The following is a 21,784-nucleotide window of genomic DNA, read 5'->3' on the forward strand; positions in this document are numbered from 1 at the left end:
ACAGGAATTCTATCACCTCCACTAGCTTTGTTTGTAGTGATGCTTTCTAAGGCCCACTTGACTTCACATTCCAGGATGTCTAGCTCTAGGTGAGTGATCACACCATCGTGATTATCTGGTTGGTGAAGATCTTTTTTGTACAGTTCTTCTGTGTATTCTTGCCACCTCTTCTTAATATCTTCTGCTTCTGTTAGTTCCATACCATTTCTGTCCTTTATCGAGCCCATCTTTGCATGAAATGTTCCCTTGATATCTCTTATTTTCTTGAAGAGATCTCTAGTCTTTCCCATTAATGGCACATTCTTAAATAAAAAATATTTTCCTAAGCAAACAAACAGAAAGTTAGGAATATCACAAAAAAGGCAGAAATTAAAGCAATTATCCCCCAGGCAAGGTGATGTCCATGTACCATCATGATTGAAAATCACAGTGAGAAAATCCCTTCAAGTGATCCAACTGGAGAGGAAATGGCACTTCCCAAACATCAGATATGTTACTAAGATCAAATCCTGGAAATTTTGGGGGAAAAAAAGGTTATTTTAATTCTTTTCAGGTTCGTGTGATGCTGGTAAGGCAGCTTCAAATGCCATTACTCTTCAAGGTTTGGGGTAAGTGAACAGACTCAGTACCTTTGTCCAGCATTACAGAATTGAGACCACTGCATTCAGAGGATACTCTCAAAATTCATCTAGTCATTGTCGGGGCAGGCCACAAGCCCTGCCAGACAGCCAAAGATGAGAACTGACCAGATGTATCTTGGGACCCACTCTTAATACTTATTATGGAAGGTCACATGGGAGGGTTTTCTTCTCTCACCGAAATCCCTCTTGCTGGGCTCAGTTTGTTTTCTTGGATCTGGTCTGGGGAGAAAGGGACTTATTCTCACAAATGGACCTGAGCAGAGGGGGGCAGGAAATAAAGAGAGTTAAGAGGACAGGCCCCATATGGTGGCGCGGGCCTTTCATGGTCTCACCACCAAGAGCAAAGGCATCTCTGTGCTCGGAGCCCTTGCCAACTGGACTAACACAAAGCCCAGACTTGGAGCTGATCCCTCCCCGAGGGACCCAAGGTGCCAACTGGACTAACACAAAGCCCAGACTTGGAGCTGATCCCTCCCCGAGGGACCCAAGGCAGGTTTGTAAACTCAGAGTAGGGGGGTGAACTTCTGTGGCCTCTCTCCCAGGGAGGCTGCTGCTCCAGGGTTCCTCCCTGATTCCAGCCCCACTGTGTCATGACTGCCCATGAATTTCCAGCCAATAGACTCGGGGCATTACTCACCAGTCCCCCATGACAGACCTCAGCCCTCCACAGTCCACCCCAGCCCTTGTGTGTGGGTGTGTGTGTGAGTTGGCAGCAGAGGGTGGGTGGGTGGTGAGAGGGACCTGTAGGGAGGGGCACTAACTCACCCTGACCAATGGCCTCTAGCCCCTTTCCCCCAATTCTTCCTGGGGATCCCCTCATCCCTCTTTCCAGATCACTTCCTGTGGGGACCTTGGTCCACAAACCCACAGGTCTGGAATTGACTCAATTGCAGCTGAGCTGAGGTTAAAACCTTGCTCCTGAGGACCCCTGGGCCTGAGTGTGTCTCAGCTTCTCAAACATTCACAACATCCGAGGAGCCCAGGGACATTCTAGAACAGTTAGGGCACATAGGTGACATCTGTTGGGAGCCAAACTGATGCCTCTGATACTGGCCCCAAATCTTGTAACATCTCAGGTGTGGATTTGTGTAGATAAAGACGAAGAAACAGACCTAAACTTCTTGGTGATATGTAGGCTTGTTATTAAATCTCCTTCCCAATAGTCTCCTCTGAAACACCATTCTTTCCATTTCTCTTCACTCCATCCCACCGACTTGTGAGTGCCTGTGGGCTCCAGCTTGACTCTGTGTCTCCTGGCCCCAGGAGGGTGGGGAGGAGTCAGGAGTGGGGTTGGTTCTACTAATAAGCAGTTGCTTTGTTGTCTCCCCTCTTGGTCAAGGCAGGGTCCCTTGCACCCGCCTCTCCTCCTCCACCCACTGAGCAACAGGAGCCCCACGGGCCTCCCTAGCAGCGGTAGGCCTTGCCTAGTTGTGCAAATGACAAAGAACTACCTACACTGTTCACCAAAATTGTGATTTATTTGGTCACTTAGACACATTCTTGTCCTTTTAGAATTTCAGAGAAACATGCTTCCTTCACGAATTCGGGTGGTAAAGTGACGGTGACTCCATACGGCAAATGCAAGGTCATCGTTAATGGGGTGCCCATCACGACCAAGACGAAGCTGCAGCATTTGGTAAACTCCCCTGCGGAGCCACAGGATTTCCTAAGTCCAACCAGGAGAGCTGGAGTGAGGCCGGCAGGGCTGGGCGCTAAGCCCCTTCTGTCCCTCTGCCACCGTGTCCCAGTGATGACGAGGTCACAGCTGTGGAGTTGGGATATTAACTCCCTGAGTGTCTGGGGGAAGTCGTTTCACCTCCCTGGACCTTGCTTACAAAACAGAGAGGGGTGAACTAGGTGCTCGCCAAGATCCTTCCAGCTCTAACGCTGTATGATATTTTAGATTTTAACAACCTGCCATGGAGGGACTTCCCCGATGGTCCAGTGGCTAAGATTCTGAGCTCCCAATGCAGGGGGCCTGGGTTCGATCCCTGGTCAGGGAACTAGATCCCAGATGCTGCAACTAAGACCTGGCACAGCCAAATAAATGAATAAATATTAAGAAGAAAAAAAAAAATCTGTGCTGGAGAGAACTGCAAGCACCTTGCCAACATTGGGCTCTCTGCATCTCCCTACCACCCTGTCAGTAGCACAGGGGCTCAAGACCCTTCTCCTGTCCCTTCTCCACGCTGAAGCCACAGAAAGCCTTCTATTTTATTTTTTTAATTTGAGGATAATTGCTTTACAATGGTGTGGTGGTCTTTGCTGTACATCAAATCAGTCATAATTATATATATAAAACCCCTCCCTCTTGAGCCTCCTCCTGCATCCCGCCCATTCCACCCCTCTACACAGAGATCCTTTTAGACTAGCACACTGGAGCAAGCCACTCCTTTCTTGGAAATCCTTCAGTGACCCACCCTTTTAGGACACCAGAGTGAGTGGGCCCATCATCTGCTTCTCTGGCCTCACTGCTCTGCCTGGGCTTCCCTTGGTCACATGACTCTCTGATGCTCAGACCTTCTAGGCTCTGGTCAACAGTACTCTTCTCGGCCTCACCAAAACTTAGCACTCGTGAAAGTTGCTCAGTCGTGTCCGACTCTTTTCGACCCCATGGACTATACAGTCCATGGAATTCTCCAGGCCAGAGTACTGGAGTGGGGAGCCTTTTCTCCAGGGGATCTTCCCAACCCAGGGATTGAACCCAGGTCTCCCGCATTACAGGTGGATTCTTTACCAGTTGTGTCACCTTAAATAGTGCACCTTCCCCGAGGTGCTCTGTAATTCCCAGTGTGAATTAGCCCAGTACATTCTGTGGAAGCCCTGCCCTTTTCCTCCCCATCCTGCACAGGCTGTTACATCATTAGTTTATCAAGTCCTGGAGGGGAGGGATGGGTCTGTCTAGTCCCCACTGACTCCCCCAGTGGCTGACAGAGAATCCAGAATAAAGGATTAGTCAACGAAAGCACAAGAAAGCAAGAGGCCCCTCTTCCCTCCTCATTTACAGGTCTATCCCCTGCTTGGGGATTCACGAGGTCCCATAATGCACACAGAGCAGCAGGCTGACTTCACCCGCTCTGCCCTCCTCCCTCTGAGCGCACTGTCTCCTTCTTAGGACCGGATTATTTTGGGATCCAACAGCGCCTACCTTTACATTGGGTTTCCTTCCGAGCGAGGCAGTGAGGACTTGAGCAGATTTGATTATGACTTTTTCCAGCTGGAGAGAGCGGCTGCTGAGGGAGTGAGCGCTGACAAGCTCGGTGAGCAGCCCAGGCCAGGCTTCTGGCATTTTCCATGGGTGGATGTAAAAGCAGTGCTTTCACTTGTGTGCAATCCTGCTTTCCTTAAGAAAATAATCTTTGTGTCAAAATACAATGTTTAGAAGATTAAAGTATGATTTTCATAGAGTAAGCACACGTGGAAGATTTATTTAATTCATAAAATTAATTATGAGGGTAAAGATGCTGATGTAGGTTCAACCCCTGGGTTGGGAAGATCCCCTGGAGGAGGGCATGGCAATGCATGGAGAATTGAAGGATGCTCCAATATTCTTGCCTGGAGAATCCCGTAGACAGAGCAACCTGATGGGCTATAGTCCATGGGGTCGCAAAGTCAGACATGACTGAGCATCCTTAAACACTTCATTGTGTTATTCCTAAGGAAAAGGATTTTCTCTTAATAACTACAGTACAATTCTCAATATCAGAAAATTAACATTGATACTATTATTTAATCTTTGAATTCCATGCATATTTACCTAATTGTTTCAAAAACCTCCCTTATAAAAAATTGGGATACAGGGTCCAATCCAGGACCACATTTAGTTGTCACGTCTCTTTGGTCTCCTTAAATCTGGAACAAGTCACCAGGTCTGTTTTTGTCTTTCATGACCTTGACATTTTTGAAGAGTAAAGACCAGTCATTTTTTTAGGTTTTTAGGATGCTTCCCCATGATTGGATTGAGGTGATAGGTTTTCGGCAGGAATGCCAGCAAAGTGATGCTGTGTCCTCTGTGCCTCACAGCAGACACACTTGGTGTCAGTTTGTCCATCTTTGGTGGCGTTAATTGTGATCACTTGGTTAAGGTGGTGTCTACCAGGTTTCTCCATCCTAAAATGAGTTATCCTGAGGCAAGAGGTAAATGCCGCCCCAGAGTTAAGTGACTGGAGATTCACTCCCTGTGGATCAAAGCTCCAGGAGAGAATAACAGGACAATTAAGAGAGGAGGCGGGACCCTGACCAGACCACATATTTCTCATTCTCGAAGTCAGAAGACTTCCTTGACCAAACATGCGCAGAAAGGCTCCTTAAAGTTTCAAACGGGAGTGACCTTTTGCCTTCAATCTTTCCCAGCACTATCCACATGTACTGTACTCTTTTTCCTTCCTGATAAATACTTTACTTACTTCCCTGCTGCTGCTGCTGCTAAGTCGCTGCAGCCCACCAGGCTCCCCCGTCCCTGGGATTCTCCAGGCAAGAACATTTTTCTGTCTTTGTGGGAATTCTCTTCTGAAAAGCTGAAGGGCCAGGGGCCTGCTCACTGTCCTCTGGTCTAGTGGTGAGGATTTGGTGCTCTCACTGCCACAACCCCACAACCCCACTTCAATCTCTGGTGGGGGAACTGAAGCTCCGCTTCCAGCCGCTGCAGGCTGAGGCCACCTGAGAGCAATCCTATCTTTTCAATTAATATTTTATGGGGAGAGACTTTGATATGTAGATATCCTATACCTCATTACAATTTCATCCACTAGTTTTATCATCCTTTGATCATTGGATAATCAGTATGGATTTTTGTCAAATGGTGAATTCCTAGCTTCACAATTTCCTCTACCTATATTTGAAAAAACAAAAAGGTACTATAAGAAATGTTTTATCTGTTGATTTGTTTATTCATTTAGTTATATCAGTGTGGTCTCAGAGTCCTGTTTTAGTCAATAAGTTATCTGTTGCTTTCATAATTCATTTTGATGTGCAAACCATCCCCGTTTTGGTCAGTGGGCACCCCTTCAAGCTGGACTCTGTGTCTCCCGGACGTTCCTCACCAGGCACTAGCTTACTTTCTGGCATCAAAAATGTTCCAGGTGTGGTCTCTCAGCCCCAGCTCAGGTGTCATTTCCCCCAAGGATCCTGATTCCTTTTGGTAAAGAATGACATTTATAAATCAAGATCTGGAGCTATGTGTGCAAACTGCTACATTAACACATGTGTTCCCCCACACATATTACAGCTTCACCTATTCTGTAAAGCCATAAGTTCATCCTCATATGGCCAATTCCAGTTCAATACCACAGAGTTTATTTTCGTTTTCCCTGAATGGGCAAACATAATACATCTGTCAATTTTCCTCCATCTGTTCTCTGGATTCTCTCCCCTCTCACTATCTCAAGCACTTGTCTGTGAAAAGCCCCTTCTCTTTTGCATCACTAAAGGCTCTCCATGAATCATTCCATCACATGCAAACATGCTCCACTATCTTCTGCCATAAAAACAAACTTACAAAGCCCTACCTGGACCCACATCTCCCTTTGTTGTTGTTCAACTGCTCAGTCATGTCTGACTCTTTGCGAACACATGGACTGCAGCATGCCAAGTTTCCCTGTCTTTCACCGTCTCCCAGAGTTTACTCAAACTCATGTCCATTGAGTCTGTGATGCCATCCAACCATCTTGTCCTCTGTCGTCCCCTTCTCCTCCTCAGTTCAGTTCAGTTGCTCAGTCTTGTCTGACTCTTTGCGACCCCATGGACTGCAGCATGCCAGGCTTCCCTGTCCATCACCAACTTCCGGAGCTTGCTCGAACTCATGTCCATCGAGCTGGTGATGCCATCCAACCACCTCATCCCTCTGTGGTTCCCTTCTCCTGCATTTAATCTTTCCCAGCCTCAGGGCCTTTTCCAATGAGAAAAGACTTCTAGCTACTCTAGCACCCTCTAGCTCCCTCTCCCTCTAGCTACTGCTGTATTTCAACTCCCCCACAACGACCTGGGAGTCCTTGTCCGCAAGAACACTCAGGAGCTTTGTCATTTCTCTTTGTTCATCTCTTCCCTTGCCTCAGATGGAGGTTCTTGACCACCTTGCTTCCCCTCTCATTCCCAGACCCCAGATCACTCCCCTCAGGGGAGGCTGTGGTGCCAGGGCCCACCTGCTGCCCACCTGCACCCCCAACCCTGCCCAGTCAGGTGAGTGTGGGCTCCACCGAGGTCTCTGGCTATGCTGAACTCGCAAAGGTGGAGCATCTCACATGGCGCCTGTGCAAACTTGTCTTCTAAACCCATGAGCAGTGTCGCGGGCGCACCTACACATGTGCAAAATAGATCCTCCCTTTTTCCTGCACCAAAGGCTTCTCTTCAGAATTTTAGCAAAATAAATGGATTTGAAAATGACCTCTTTGTTCATTGTCTGCAAGTTACTGAACAAAACAAGTCAATAAGACTCTAATACCAAGCCTGGACACCCTATATATTCATTTATTCATTTACAGGGTTGAATTTTCCAGCCCAGGGCTGGCAGCACAGTGAGGTTGAACAAGCCCTGATCCTGGTCAAAGGTGCTTAGCACCAGCAAAGACTGATTCTTCAACAAGGTGGCTGTTGGGCAATTCTGGGGAGTCAGACCTCAGCACAGGAAATCCCTAAATAACTGAGAGTTCTTGACAGGAGGCAGCACCAGCCAGGGTCTGGCAGGGGGGATTGGCTCACCCATCGTGTCCATGATCCCCTCCTCCAAGCCACCCCAAACAGAAGTAAGGACAAGTTGCTTCTGTGCCAGCTGTGGTTTCAGGAGAAGCCCCCAGACCTTCCTTCAGCCAGCTGTATTATTCTTGGCCCAGCCTCTTCACTGGACAGTCTGGAGCTACCTTGGGTCAAGGACACAGACCAAGACTGAAAATCAGAGGCAGGGAACCTCCTGTCACAATGCTGCCGAGATTCATGGGTTGAGATGAGCAAGGGAGGCAGCAACTTTTCTTCCCCACTTAGTTTTCTTCCTAGTTTTTTAAAAAATTACACGTTCATAAATTTAAAATATAAATATTTGGTGAACAGTTGAATGATTGAATGAAGGAAGCAAAGAGCATGCAAGTTTATTCATGGATGAAAGGTATCCCAGAACCAGTGAGTGACCTCCCCTCCCTCTCCGATCTTTCCTAGGTGCTGTGAACAGTGGGGATGGGAAAGCGGACCCCAGTGTCCTGGCTGTGTTCCAGGACTACGTCAAACTGATGCCACTGGTTGCAGAAGCAAATCAAATGAGCGAAGAGCTGAAAAAGGTAAGTGCAGAAAATGGTAAAATCTCAGCTCTAGAAAGGACCTTAGAGGACAAATTCAATGAGCACCGCTTTCCCACTGCCCCGAATTGGCTTCATGGTGTAGACACGCCAGACCCTCGGGTCTGGAGACGGCAGGTGCTTTGCCCGAGACCCCACAGTGAGCTAGTGACAGGGCCTCAGTCAACACCCCAGGCCTCCCCAGTTCCAGCCTCGAGTCCGTTCCTTCTACCTCTGGCCCCCACGGCTCCAGAACCACCAAGATGCCAGACCAATGCTTGCCCACCATGGCCACCCCACCCCAGATTGTCCTTGAGTCCTTCTCTGGGTGCACACACCCTGAAGGCTTCTCTGCCCCAGAGAAGGCCTGGGTTTGGAGTCACTCCCTGGTGACACAGGATCCCAATCATCAGGAAACTTGCACAAGACTCAGTCCCTTTGGTGAGGCTTACACATGAAATAGTTCCAGGATGCTGCTGAGAAATTCTGGGTGCTTTGTCATTTCCCTTGATGGGAATTCCAAGGAGCAAGAGGTGGACCATCTTCTTTCAGAAAGTCCGAGTGTGGAGAGGATGAAAAATAAATTGCAAAGATGGTATGTAAAATTTACATCCTGAGAAATATAAAATTACTTAGTGAGAAGTGTTTTTCTTACCAGGGACTTAATATGGAGCTGAAGGTGAAGAATTTAGCTTCATCAGATTCCAGGGGCTGTGACCTACAAAAAGAGGTCACGGTGAAGGTGACCCATCAAAGGACTCATCAGGTGAGGCTGCCCCTGGGGGCTGGTGTGCGACTCCACAAGGGGTTTCTGAGGAGGTTTCCTAGGGATACAGGTTAGTTTTACCTGCTACAGCCTGTGGAGCTCCAGCAAAGGGGCAAGATAGGCTCCAAGTATGAGTGGGATTCTGGGGGACCGACTCTGGGGAGAGGAGGACCCTCTGAGTTTCCTCTTCTGGTTCCTCTATCGCACACAACACTGAGACCTGGGATCTTTCCCACCCGCAGGCAGTGAAAACTTTCTATTTATTTTTATCATGACTCCAAAGTTTTAGCACCCAAAGGGAGCCTGAACACCAGCTGAAAATGGTGTTCGTGTGAGTGCCCAAGAGAGAGGGCTACCGTTTTGAGCAATGAGAAAACGCACACTTTCATTAAGACTCCAGAAGGTGGGCTTTCCTGGTGGTCTGGTGGTAAAGAATCTGCCTGCCAATGCAGGTGTTGTTGTTCAGTTGCGCAGTTGTGTCCAATTCTTTGCGACCCCGTGGACTGCAGCACACCAGGCTTCCTTGTCCTTCACCATCTCTTGGAGCTTGCTCAAACTTGTATCCATTGAGTCGGTGATGCCATCCAACCATCTCATCCTCTGTCGTCCCCTTCTCCTCCTGCCCTCAATCTTTCTCAGCATCAGGGTCTTTTCCAATGAGTCGGCTCTTCGCATCAGGTGGCCAAGTACTACAGCTTCAGCTTCAGCATCAGTCCTTCCAATGAATATTCAGTGTTTATTTCCTTTAGGATTGACTGGTTTGCTCCCCTTGTAGTCCAAATGCAGGGGACATGGGTTTGATCCCTGGTCCAGGAAGATCCCAAGTGCCTCAGGCAACTAAGCCCATGTGCCACAACTACTGAAGCCCACATGCCCTAGAGTCTGTGCTCCTCAACAAGAGAAGTCACCACGATGAGAAGCCTGTGCACCAAAGCCAGGGAGGAGCCCCTGCTCTTGGCAACAAGAGAAGTTTGAGCAGCAATGAAGTTCTTTGAGCATCTTTTATTTGCTGACAAAGGTCCATATAGTCAAAGCAATGGTTTTTCTGGTAGTTATGCATGGATATGAAAGTTGGACCATAAAGAAGGCTGAGTGTGGAAGAATTGATGCTTTTGAACTGTAGTGCTGAAAAAGACTTTTAAGAGTCCCTTGGGCAGAAAGGAGATCAAACCAGTCAATCCTAAAGGAAATTAACCCTGAGTATTCACTGGAAGAACTAATGCTGAAGCGCCAATACTTTGGTCACCTGACGCGTAGAGCTGACTCATTAGAAAAGACCCTGATGCTGGGAAAGATTGAAGGCAGGAGGAGAAGGGGACAACAGAGGATGAAATGGTTGGATGGCATCACTGACTGAATGGACACAAGTTTAAGGAAGCTCTGAAAGATGGTGATGGACAGGGAAGCCTGGCGTGCTGCAGTCCACGGGGTTGCAAAGAGTTGGACATGACTGAGGGACTGAGCAACATGATCGTTACTTATAATTCTATATTGGGTAGCTTGCTTATCTCCACTTCACTTTGTTCTTGTTTTTTTTTTTTTTTTTTAATCTTATTCCCTTATTTGGAACATATTTCTTTATTGCCTTATCTTGACTAATTTTCTGTTTTATTTCAATGTGTCTGGTAGGTTGGTTACATCTCCCAGTCTTGGAGAAGTGGCCTTTTGTAGGAGACATCCTATGTGTCCCAGAAGTGCCCTCCCCTCTGGTCTCCAGAGCTGTATGCTCTAGGGGTGCCTCTCTCATGGGCTGTGTGGGCCCTTCTGTTGTAGTGGGATGACTACTGTGGGTGGTCTGGTAGGCATGGCTGCCTCCTGGTCTGGTTGGTTTCTAGGGCCTGCTTTTTGGAGGTTGCCAGCCACTTGTGGTTGGGGCTGGCTAATGAGGTGGCTGGCTGTGGAGCCCCAGGGGTCCTGGGCTAGTCCTGCCCCATTGATGAATGGAATGGAGCTGGGTTCTGTTTGCAGGGCTAGGGGTCTCGGTGTTACTATTGCCTGTGGGTGGGTGAGGCCGGTTCCTGACATGGCTTCCAGTGGGACCTAGGGTGTCCCATTGCTGGTGTCAGCCCACTGGTGAGTGGAGCTGGATCCTGAGGCAGCTCTTGAGATGCCCAAGTTTCTCAGAGCTGCCATGGGCTTGCTGGTGGGCTGGGTTGAGGCTTGTGGGGTCTCAGGGCTAGTGCTGGCCTGCTGGTGAAGCCAGGTCTTAGGTCTCTGGCTGCAGAGTCCTGCGGGTCCTGGAGTTGCTGTGGACCTACTGGTGGGTGAGGCTGTGTCCTGCAGGCTCTGGCTGCATGGTCCTGCGGGACCTAGAGATGGTTTTGATGCACTACTAGGAAGGGCTGGGGCCTGGGCCCTCTGGTGGATGGGGCTGGCTCCCCTGGCAGCTGGGGGTTCAGGGGCTCCTTAGCAAACAGCCCACTGGTGGTTGGGGCTGTACCCCTGCCACTGCCTGCTTGGCCTGAGGTAACCCAGGACTGGTGCTGACTAGCTGGTGGGCAGGGCCAGATCCCAGGCCTAATAAACTAGAGGGAAGACTCAAACCAGTGCTTGTCAGCACTTGTATCCTCTTGGTAGAACAACCTTCTGCGCCCTTCCCAAGGCTTCCATCAGCATCTGTGTCCCCCAGGGGAGCTCCAGTTGCCTCTTGTGTCTCCAGGTGGTTCTCCAAGATCAGCCAGGGGATCTGACCCAGGCATATTTCAAATTACTACCTCTGTACTGGATTTTGGAGCATGTGAGATTTTGCAGGAGTGCTTTAAGACTAACCCTGATGGTTCAGACAGTAAAGAATCTGCCTGCAATGCAGGAGACCCAGGTTCGATCCCAGGAATGGAGAAGGGAATGGCAACCCACTCCAGTATTCTTGCCTGGAGAATTCCATGGACAGAGGAGCCTGGCGGGCTATAGTTCAAAAAGTCAGACACGACTGAGCGACTAACACTTTCACTTTAAGAGTGAAGTCTACATTTCCCACAGCCCTCTAACTCTCCTGAAAATAAACCCGGCTTGGCCTTCAAAGACAAAGGAAGCTGGTCTTCCCAGTGCAGGACTCCTAAGCCAGGGTGCCTGATGTGGGGCTCAGACCCCTCACTCCTTGGCGAGAAGCTCCGTAATGGTAATCATCTTCCTGTTTGTGAGTTGCCCACCTTGGGGTGGGTCTTGATTATGTTGTGTCTCTGCCCCTCCTACCCATCCTCTTGTGGTTCCCTCTTTATACCTTCAGTTGCAAGGGATCCTTTCTGCTAATCTTTAGTTCTTCCTCGCCAACAACTGCTCTGTAAATAGTTTTAATTTTGGCATGCTGAAGGGAGGAGGCAAGCTCAGGACCTTCCTACTCCTCCATGGTGGCCACGCCTCCTGGTAACCACTTCTGATGTGGCAATTATCATTAAGCAATTTTCTGCCTACCTGGAATTCTTCTTATTTTGGCTTATGCTTTTGTCCACTCTCTCAGTAATCACTGTTGGTACGTGGCCCTGTCCCTCACTTACTGAGGGGACAGACCAGTGCCAGGCTCTTTTCCTGGATTTTCTGCTCACTGGGTGTGAGCACACCAATTTATTATCTTCTAGTTCAGTAGGTTAAAAGCCCAACACAGGACTTCTCTAGTTGTGTGCCGGGGACCAGCCCCGGCTGATCCAGGGTATTCGAAGGAGAGACGGCGTAGGCGAAGATCAGGAAACAATTGCTTAATTAAACGTTAATTAAGGATATAAAGAGTAATAGAATGAGGATAGCTCAGTGAGGAAATTCAGTGGAGAAAAGAGGCTGAATAATTCAGCCAGAAGGTAAGAGAAAGAACGACATGGTGAGACCAAGTTTCGGTGAACAAGGCCCCGCACTTTATTTTCCAAAGTAGTTTTTATACCTTAAGTTATGCATAGAGGATAATGGGGGAAGGGGTAGAGTCAGGCAGCAAGCCAGGCTTTCTTCCTGCAAACTTATCATATGCAAAAGCTTAGGTGATTTGCATCATCTTCTGGCCCGGAGGCCTGTTAACATTTTAAGACCTTTTCTTCAGAAAACTTATTTTTCTCTAAAGGTGATTGGTCAGGAGCCACCCTCCAAAAGCATTAGATAAAGTTGCATTCCTACAGAGCAAAGGTGTGGTGGGCTATAACAAGAAAAAGAATTAACTCAAGGGTCCCAGGTTACAAACATTAAAGCTACTATTTACACCAACTATATTAATCAATACACTGCCAGGGACACAGCAGGTAAGGGATATGGAGACTTAGCAGCAAACATTGGCTCAACAAGTGAAAATCCCTTCACCAATACAATTTCTAATCAATCTTTTAACTACTCAAAAGAATCTGTGTTTACACAGTTTAGAACATCTCCTGCCTCTCACAGTTGGGAGGCTCTGAACAATCACATGTGGCCGGAAAAACCTATTCAGGCAGGCTAGAGGATTTCCAAAGGAGTTTGTAGGTTAAACACTGTGGGAATTATTAACTGGAGCTGTAAGCTAACTTTTTTCAGAGAGGTAGTGGGGGACAGCCCCCCATAAAGTCAGAGGTGTAGGTGAAAGCACAAAGCAGAAAGTAGGCAGAGTCTGGTTTTGGGGGTATATGCTCGAGAATTTCCAGGGGGACTCCTGAAGCTCGATCCCGCCTTTGCGTATGCCAAGCCTCCTTCCTCATGACCTTTGTCATGGGCGGAGTTCCTCACACTGGCTACCGGCAGTGATAGAATTCCAGTTGAGCTATTCCAGATCCTGAAAGATGATGCTGTGGAAAGTGCTGCACTCAATATGCAATATGCACTCAATATGCAATATGCCGGCTCCCGGCAGTTGTGCAGTGGATAAGTTTGCCTGCCACTGTGGGGGACAAAGGTTTGATCCCTGGACTGGGGAGATTCCATATGCTGCGGAGCAATGAAGCCCATGTGCCACAACTAGAGCCCAGGAGCTGCAACTCCTGAGCCTGTGTGCTGCAACTGTGTGAAGCCCACATGCCTAGAGCCTGTGCTCCGCAACAAGAAAAGTCACTGCTATGAGAAGCCCATGCATCGCAACGAAGAGTAGCCCCGCTCAGCACAATTAGAGAAGGTCCACACAAAGAAAGCCCAGCACAAACAAAAATAAATAGAAGAAATAAATGAATTTGTAAAAAGCGCAACACAGATGTTGCTGGGTTGAAAGCAAAGTATCAGGAGGGATGTTTTGCTCTCTGGAGGCTTGAGGGGAGAATACGTTTTGTTGCTTTTTCAAGCTTTTAGAGCCACTTACATTCCTTGGGTCATGGTCATCTTCAAAGTTATCCACATAGCATCCCTGACCCTGTTTCTGTTGCCATCTCTCTTTCTCTGACCCTCTCTTTTGCCTCCCTCTTCTACCTTTAAGGCCCATGTGATTACACTGGGTCCATCTGGATAATGCAAGCTAATCTCCCTATGTTAAGGTCGGCTGATAAGCAAATTTAATTCCTCTTTGCCATGTAAGATAACATATTCCCAGGTTCCAGAGACTGGGACAAGAATATCTCTGAAGGTCTTTCTTCTGTATACCACAAGCTCAAACTTTCATTTCTCCTGGGAAAGTGTTTTCTAAGTCCATCATTTCCTCTAAGTCATTTCCTGGGATCCAGCAAAGCTGAAGTAGACAGGTCAGCAATGAATGTAGTGCTCTTGAAGTTCCCTCACCTAAGCTGAGTTTGATGAGACTGTCATTGGTATTGGGCACCCAAAACCCAACCCATCAGAGAGAGCATGCTGGGAAAACCATAGAAATGAATTGTTAGAGCAGCAGATGGAATCAAATATTGATGATGTACCTTTGTGTTTCCAGGTGTGGATTTGGTCAAAAGCCAAATTTATCAATAGGAAATTCCTAATGGAGGAACTTTACCAGCGTTTTCTTGATGGAGAAGACAGCCAGGTAGCCCAGGAAGATGACCCTTTCTGGGACCCTGTCGAAGTTGTTCACCTGGGCTCCGCTCACATCTGGCTCCAATCTCTTGCCTACTGCATGAAGTTCGAGGAACAAGTGGAATTTCTGAACTGTGACGGGCTGGAAGAGGCAGTGTTGCACATCCACATAAAGCCCTGCTCCCCGACAGGACAGTGGGTATCTCTGCCACCCCCTTGTCTAGTTCTGGGTCACACAGAAAACTCACAGCAAGCCTGAGTTCTCCTGGAAGGGGAGAACTTGGTACCCTGAAGAGGTCACTCCTGAGACAAACAAATGAGCTCGTTCATTCATAATCTGGCCTCATCATATCTGATTTTGCCAAGGCAGCCAAATCAGCTGACCTGGACTATTTAAAACCCCACATCCAGCAGTCTTTGAGCAGCTCACACTGCCCTAAAGGACCAAATGAATGAGAATACCCTGCAGAGGCAGGACTGTAGTAGAAGGAAACACGGACACAAGCCCAGTGATCTGGGTCTGTAGAGAAGCCAAGGGTGCCACAGAACCTTCCACCCTCCCCGCCCTTCCTGGCGCCTGTGAGGTCTGGGAGCCACCACACACATTTGCTCTTTCCAGCATTAGTCCTCAGCCCTGCTGACCAGGCCCAAGTGCCAGAAGCAGGAAGCTGATTTTGTAGCTCACCCTGCCTCCCTGGACAGGCTCTGTTAATTTCTTTGTTCCTTTTCTCAAGGAAGGAACTGTGGTATCTTTGTTTCCTTATGTGGCCCCATTCTGAGCTGTTATCTGATCTTTGTGCTAACTCCACTGTATAACCTTTACTGTCCCCTCGGGTTGTCTCTGGGGCTTCCCTGGCTCAGATAGTAAACAATCCACCTGCAATGCAGCAGACATGGGTTCGATCCCTGAGTCAAGAAGACCCCCTGGAGAAGGGAATGGCAACCCACTCCAGTATTCTTACCTGGAGAATTCCATGGACAGAGGAGCCTGGCGGGCTACAGTCCACGGGGTCACATAGAGTCGGACACAACTGAGAGATTTACACACACACAGAGGTTGTCTCCCTGTTTCCTCTCTTTGGGCCAAAGGCAGTTGAGAGAGTTTTTACAAAGCTAACACCTCTTAGCAATTCTAAGTAAAGAGGCCAGCAGGAGGTCTGGTCTGGGTGCCAGTGTCCTCAGAGGCTAGCCGATGCAAGCTTTTTGTCTTTCTGAAGAAGAGAGTCAACAAGTGAGCAACAAAACTGCCAAGTCTTGTGACTAAAAGACTAAGATGACCAGTGCCTCGCTGTCTGTATTGGAACTCTAAGTAACTTCCTGGGCATTTTGCTACCCCAGGCTCCTAGGCTGCCCGATGGTTGTATTTTATTGGAACTCTAAGTAACTTCCTGGGCATTTTGCTACCCCAGGCTCCTAGGCTGCCCGATGGTTGTATTTTATTGGAACTCTAAGTAACTTCCTGGGCATTTTGCTACCCCAGGCTCCTAGGCTGCCCGATGGTTGTATTTTATTGGAACTCTAAGTAACTTCCTGGGCATTTTGCTACCCCAGGCTCCTAGGCTGCCCGATGGTTGTATTTTATTGGAACTCTAAGTAACTTCCTGGGCATTTTGCTACCCCAGGCTCCTAGGCTGCCCGATGGTTGTATTTTATTGGAACTCTAAGTAACTTCCTGGGCATTTTGCTACCCCAGGCTCCTAGGCTGCCCGATGGTTGTATTTCTCACTCTGAATTAGTAAAGTGGCATTATAGTTTACAGGTTTCAATCTCTGTGAGCTCACTTGATGTGAGAGAAGTACCCTGCTGGAAAGCTGTCCAAACTGGTTTCCGAGCCTGTGGGCCTGGAGTTGACTCTGGACTGTGAAGGGTTCACAAGGAGAATGACACCTGAAGAGGCTGCCTGTGGCCAGCCAGCTGGCTTTCTCTAGGTGGCAGGCCCTCTGCCCACTGGGGAACCTACTTAAATCTTCAATGGCAGTTTGGCATCCACACCTGGGTGCATTTATTGCAAGAAGCTGTTATATTCCTGTCTCCTCTTTGAGAAAGTCCGTATCTTGAAGTACAAGAGCACAGTGGGCTCTTGTGATATGTCTCTTGAATGAATGAATTCTACAGCTGGTAATATTACCCATCCTTCCTTCAGAGAATTTAGCTGTCTCTTAGGGCTTCCCTGGTGGCTCAGATTGCAAAGAATCCACCTGTAATGCTGCAGGAGACCCGGCTTCGATTCCTGGGTCAGGATCCCTGGAGAAGGGAATGGAAACCCACTCCAGTATTCTTGCCTGGAGAATTCCATGGACAGAGGAGCCTGCCCGGCTGCAGTCCATGGGGTCACAAAGAGTCCACCACGACTGAGTGGCTGGCACACACAAGGCGTCTATGTAATCTTCACCAACATCAGTCTCTCTTGCTTGGGCCCAGGTTAACCTGTGATCAATGTTTACCTCTTCTGTTTACAGAGCACGTGGTGAGGAAGATGTGGTTACTGACCCAGTGGACCTGCTGGGCCAGAGGATGGATTTCCAGATTCGCCTTGTGCAGTGCCTTGGCACCAAGTGGCTAAAGGAGGATGCGGAGAGGGGTGTTCAGATGGGGTACCAGCCTGCCCCGCCAAGCTGCTGAATGTGAACCACCCGGCCTGTGTGCCCTGGTGGGAGGGAGCCTTTCCTCAAGTTTTAGGAATGAGTTGATCATGACATTTGCTTAAGTTTTTCTGCTTGTTCAACTCCCAAATGACTATTTCCTCCTTCTGCTTAACAGAGGGAGAAGTTCCATGTCCCTCTGGGTCACTGTGTACAGGTCAACATGTGCTGACTCTTCTAAGGGACTGAAGCCAAGAGCCAGGAATTTTAATTATCAGAAAGAGCGTCTAGTGAACCTGTGTTATCAAAGTAGGATGATTGGGTTTATTTTCTTTTTTTAGTTGGAAACAAAAGGACTGTGTGTGATGATATGATAGAGGCACCAGATGTGCTTAAACTAATTGGGTTAAAAGGATACTAAAAGATGAAGCAATAAAGAAGGGAGATTTTGAAGGACAAAAAACAAACCACAAAACAAACTACAGTGGAAAATTAATAACTTTAGATTAAGTAGAAAGTATCAAAATCCTTTTCTTTTTTTGTTAGACTTTTAATAAGTATTATCTATGTAATGATGATATCTATGTTGAATAGCTGAGATGTTGGAGGTGGCAATCAGGAGAATCAACTGTAGGTCATCTTTTATCAACTAAATGGCAACCCACTCCAGTGTTTTTGCCTACAAAAGTCCATGGACAGCAGAGCCTGGCAGGCTACAATCCATGGGGTTGCAGAATTGGTCACGACTGAGCATGCACCCCTTTATCAACTAAACAAAGCAGGCTACAATTCTTTGGCTTATCTGATACTTTCCTTTAGAAATGTATCCCTTATAGTTTTGAGTTATGTTTTCTGTTCTTTTCTCAGGTACAGAATTTATGATCTTCCAAACACTTTATATACCAAGCCTGTATGGAAAATTGTGAATCCCCAAATTGATGAGACTGTCCAGTTTACAACCTTAAATGCATCTCAGGAGTTTCTGAATTATTTACAGACAAACGCTCTCATTGTTGATTTATGGGGTCTTCAAGGTACCATGCTTACCTCCCCTTTTGCATGGTGCATTCCTCCGTCAGATATCATGTTGTATATCTTAGGGCTGCAGAGGGAGGTTGTCAGGGTCTTGACAGCAGTGGCCAAGAGCTTGAAGTGGCCAAGGTTGAAACCTTAACCTCTGGGTTTCAGTCCACAGTTGATTACATGGTTTAAACCTCCTCACACAACACTGTGAGTGGAGGATGAGACATTTCTTTCCTTGATGGTATCTACCTCACACTACAGAAGGCTGTGCTGAACTGAGCTGCTCTCGGCTGGACCTCATGGTCACAGGTGAAGGCCACATCCTGGTGGACACGAAGAAAATTTCCACAGCGATGGATACAGGTCAGGTGTGTTTATTTAAGTCACATTAAAAATAGATGTCACAGATGACTAAAAAAAAAATCTCAGATAATAGTTGCTTGGGGATCATCAATGTTCCCTCCCGTTAAAAAGCCTCTTTCTTGATTTACTCCTGTGTATCTTGAGGGTCTTAAATCTTGGTTATTGCCCACCCCTCACTGCACCCCATCCAGTTTTCATAACATAGGAACAACGGCCAGTCTCAAAGGATATGCAAATAATGCACACAAGACTAACCCAACTTGTTTCTGTAGAGTACGTCAAACCAGATACCAGAGCTCTATCTGAAGCTGCTCAAGTTAGAACAGGAGACGGAACTGCTCAGAAACATAAACAGAGTCCTCAGAGAGGAAAATGTGCTTCTTAAAGAATCTATTGAGAGAACCAGTTCTAGTCAACAAGGTGAGAGGCCGCTCAAATCTTGGTGTTTAGACTTTCTCTAAACGCCTACATTTGTGATGTGTATTTTCTTTCTAAGAAATGAGCTTTTAAATGAGTTAATATCTTGTTTCAGTTTTTTAAAAAAAGCAGAACATTTTTTCCTTGTAAGATTTCTTTGGATGGGTCCCAATTGGTACCTGATAAATGATGATGTAGTACAATGCCACCAAGATAATTAAATATATAAATATGTGGATAAATAGTTGTTGGTCAGTCACTTAGTCATGTCCGACTCTTTGAGACCCAATGGACTGCAGCATGCCAGGCTTCCCTGTCCTTCACAACTCCCAGAGTTTGCTCAAATTCATGTCCATTGAGTTGGTGATGCCATCCAACCATCTCATCTTCTGCCACCCACTTCTCCTTCTGCCCTCAGTCTTTCCCAGGATCAGAGTCTTTTCCAATGAGTCAGCTCTTCACATCAAGTGGACAAAGTACTGGGGCTTCAGCTTCAGCATTAGCCCTCCCAATGAATATTCAGGGTTTATTTCCTTTAGGATTGACTGGTTTGAGATGAACAAATAAACGTTCTCTTATCTTCCACCTTCAGCGCATCAGCCTTCCAGTACCCGAAAGATCACTTGGATGACAGCACAAGGGCCACTAGCCAGAGACATTAATCAAATATGCACCACCCAGCAAGTCAGCTACGATAGAGAATTTGCCAGAGCTCTTAAGGTGTTCTACCAAAGCATAAATGTGGCCAGAGGGCAGTTTCTCAAACTGAGACATTATAAACCTCCTGTGAGTATCCGGCATCCTGGGAGCCAAAGGATTATCTTTCCATTAAATGTAACTCTTGGATAGAAAGGCATTTCCTGAGGGTGGGGTGGATGTGTGTTTAAGAAAAAGAGCAGGTCAGGCCGGGAACTCTGTGAGTCTGCTGCTTTCTGGCTTCTACCCATCTCTGCTCCCATTTTTCACTTTAGTGTACATCTGGTTGGTTCAAGGAGGCTGTGGCCCCTGCAGGATTGAGATTCCTGCACTTTATGACATATAGAATATCCCAGAAGTGCACGTTTGCTTTATTGTTACAAAACCAAAGAAATATAATTCATCACACTACGATATTATAGGAGAAAAATCATGGTTACTTCAATAGATACCGAAAAAGCATGTGATAAAATTCAGCATCCTCCCACGATAAAAACTCTTAGCAAACTAGGAACAAAACGGACATTTCTTTCTTTCTTTTTTTTTTTTATGGACATTTCTTAATCTGATAAAGGCAGTCTTAAACAGACAGGAAGCATAATCTTAATGGTAAATCATAGATGTCAGCTATCTTCACTTTTTTTTAACATTGTACTTTAGGTTCTAGCCAGTGTAGCAAGGGCAGAAACAAAAGGTATAAAGATTGGAAAGGGGGATAAAAAGTAATAGTCACAATAGCAAACATTTATATAACATTTGGGGGCTTCCCAGGCGGCACTAGTGGTAGAGAACCTGCCTACCAATGCAGGTTAGATGTAAGAGACATGGGTTCGATCCTGGGGCAGGAAGATACCCTGGACAAGGGAATGGCTACCCACTCTAGTATCTTGCCTGGGAAATCCCATGGACAGAGGAAACTTGTGGAATATAGTCCAGGAGGTTGCAGAGTTGGACACCACTTGGCAACTAAAAACAACAACATAATACGTACTAAGTGTTTTTATACTTATTGAGTTCTCACAACAACCAGATGGGTGTGTATATGTTAGTCGCTCAGTTATGTCCAACTCTTTGTGACCCCATGGACTGTAGCCTACCAGGCTCCTCTGTCCATGAAATTCTCCAGGCAAGAATACTGGAGTGGGTTGCCAATCCCTTCTCCAGGGGACCTTCCCGACACAGGGATTGAACCTGGGTCTCCTGCATTGGCAGGCAGATTCTTTAGCACTGAGCCACCAGGGAAGCCCATAAATCAGAATAAAAACTTTAAAAATTGTTGCCGTTTATCTAATAAAAGTCAAAGATGCACCTCCCCTCAGTTCAGTTTAGTTCAGTTCAATCGCTCAGTCGTGTCCGACTCTTTGCGACCCCAAAAATCACAGCACGCCAGGCCTCCCTGTCCATCACCAACTCCCGGAGTTCACTCAGACTCGTGTCTATCGAGTCAGTGATGCCATCCGGCCATCTCATCCTCTGTCATCCCCTTCTCTTCCTGCCCCCAATCCCTCCCAGCATCAGAGTCTTTTCCAATGAGTCAACTCTTCGCATGAGGTGGCCAAAGTACTGGAGTTTCAGCTTCAGCATCATTCCTTCCAAAGAAATCCCAAGGCTGATCTTCTTCAGAATGGACTGGTTGGATCTCCCTGCAGTCCAAGGGACCCTCAAGAGTCTTCTCCAACACCACAGTTCAAAAGCATCAATTCTTTGGCACTCAGCCTTCTTCATAGTCCAACTCTCACATCCATACATGACCTCTGGAAAAACCATAGCCTTGACTAGACAGACCTTTATTGGCAAAGTAATGTCTCTGCTTTTGAACATGCTATCTAGGTTGGTCATAACTTTCCTTCCAAGGAGTAAGCGTCTTCTAATTTCATGGCTGCAGTCACCATCTGCAGTGATTTTGGAGCCCAGAAAAATAAAGTCTGACACTGTTTACACTGTTTCCCCATCTATTTCCCATGAAGTGATGGGACCAGGTGCCATGATCTTCATTTTCTGAATGTTGAGCTTTAAGCCAACTTTTTCACTCTCCTCTTTCACTTTCATCAAGAGGCTTCTTAGTTCCTCTTCACTTTCTGCCATAAGGGTGGTGTCATCTGCATATCTGAGGTTATTGATATTTCTCCCGGCAATCTTGATTCCAGCTTGTGTTTC

At 47.1% G+C, this 21,784-nt stretch overlaps 1 protein-coding gene across 1 annotated transcript in view; it reads left to right on the forward strand.

Annotated features, from left to right (window-relative positions):
* KIF28P overlaps positions 1-21,784 on the forward strand; it is an 81,121-nt gene that overhangs the window by 51,949 nt on the left and 7,388 nt on the right. The window contains exons 12-22 of the mRNA XM_010852890.1: positions 554-608; positions 2,154-2,277; positions 3,757-3,901; positions 7,788-7,906; positions 8,562-8,669; positions 14,467-14,741; positions 17,006-17,140; positions 17,996-18,162; positions 18,413-18,521; positions 18,789-18,958; positions 19,524-19,717. Of these exons, the coding sequence (XP_010851192.1) occupies positions 554-608; positions 2,154-2,277; positions 3,757-3,901; positions 7,788-7,906; positions 8,562-8,669; positions 14,467-14,741; positions 17,006-17,140; positions 17,996-18,162; positions 18,413-18,521; positions 18,789-18,958; positions 19,524-19,717 (1,601 nt within the window). The remainder of the gene's footprint in view (positions 1-553; positions 609-2,153; positions 2,278-3,756; positions 3,902-7,787; positions 7,907-8,561; positions 8,670-14,466; positions 14,742-17,005; positions 17,141-17,995; positions 18,163-18,412; positions 18,522-18,788; positions 18,959-19,523; positions 19,718-21,784) is intronic.

The sequence above is a fragment of the Bison bison genome, unplaced genomic scaffold (genome assembly GCF_000754665.1).
Source record: "Bison bison bison isolate TAMUID 2011002044 unplaced genomic scaffold, Bison_UMD1.0 scf7180017864317, whole genome shotgun sequence".
Classification (NCBI taxonomy): domain Eukaryota; kingdom Metazoa; phylum Chordata; class Mammalia; order Artiodactyla; family Bovidae; genus Bison; species Bison bison.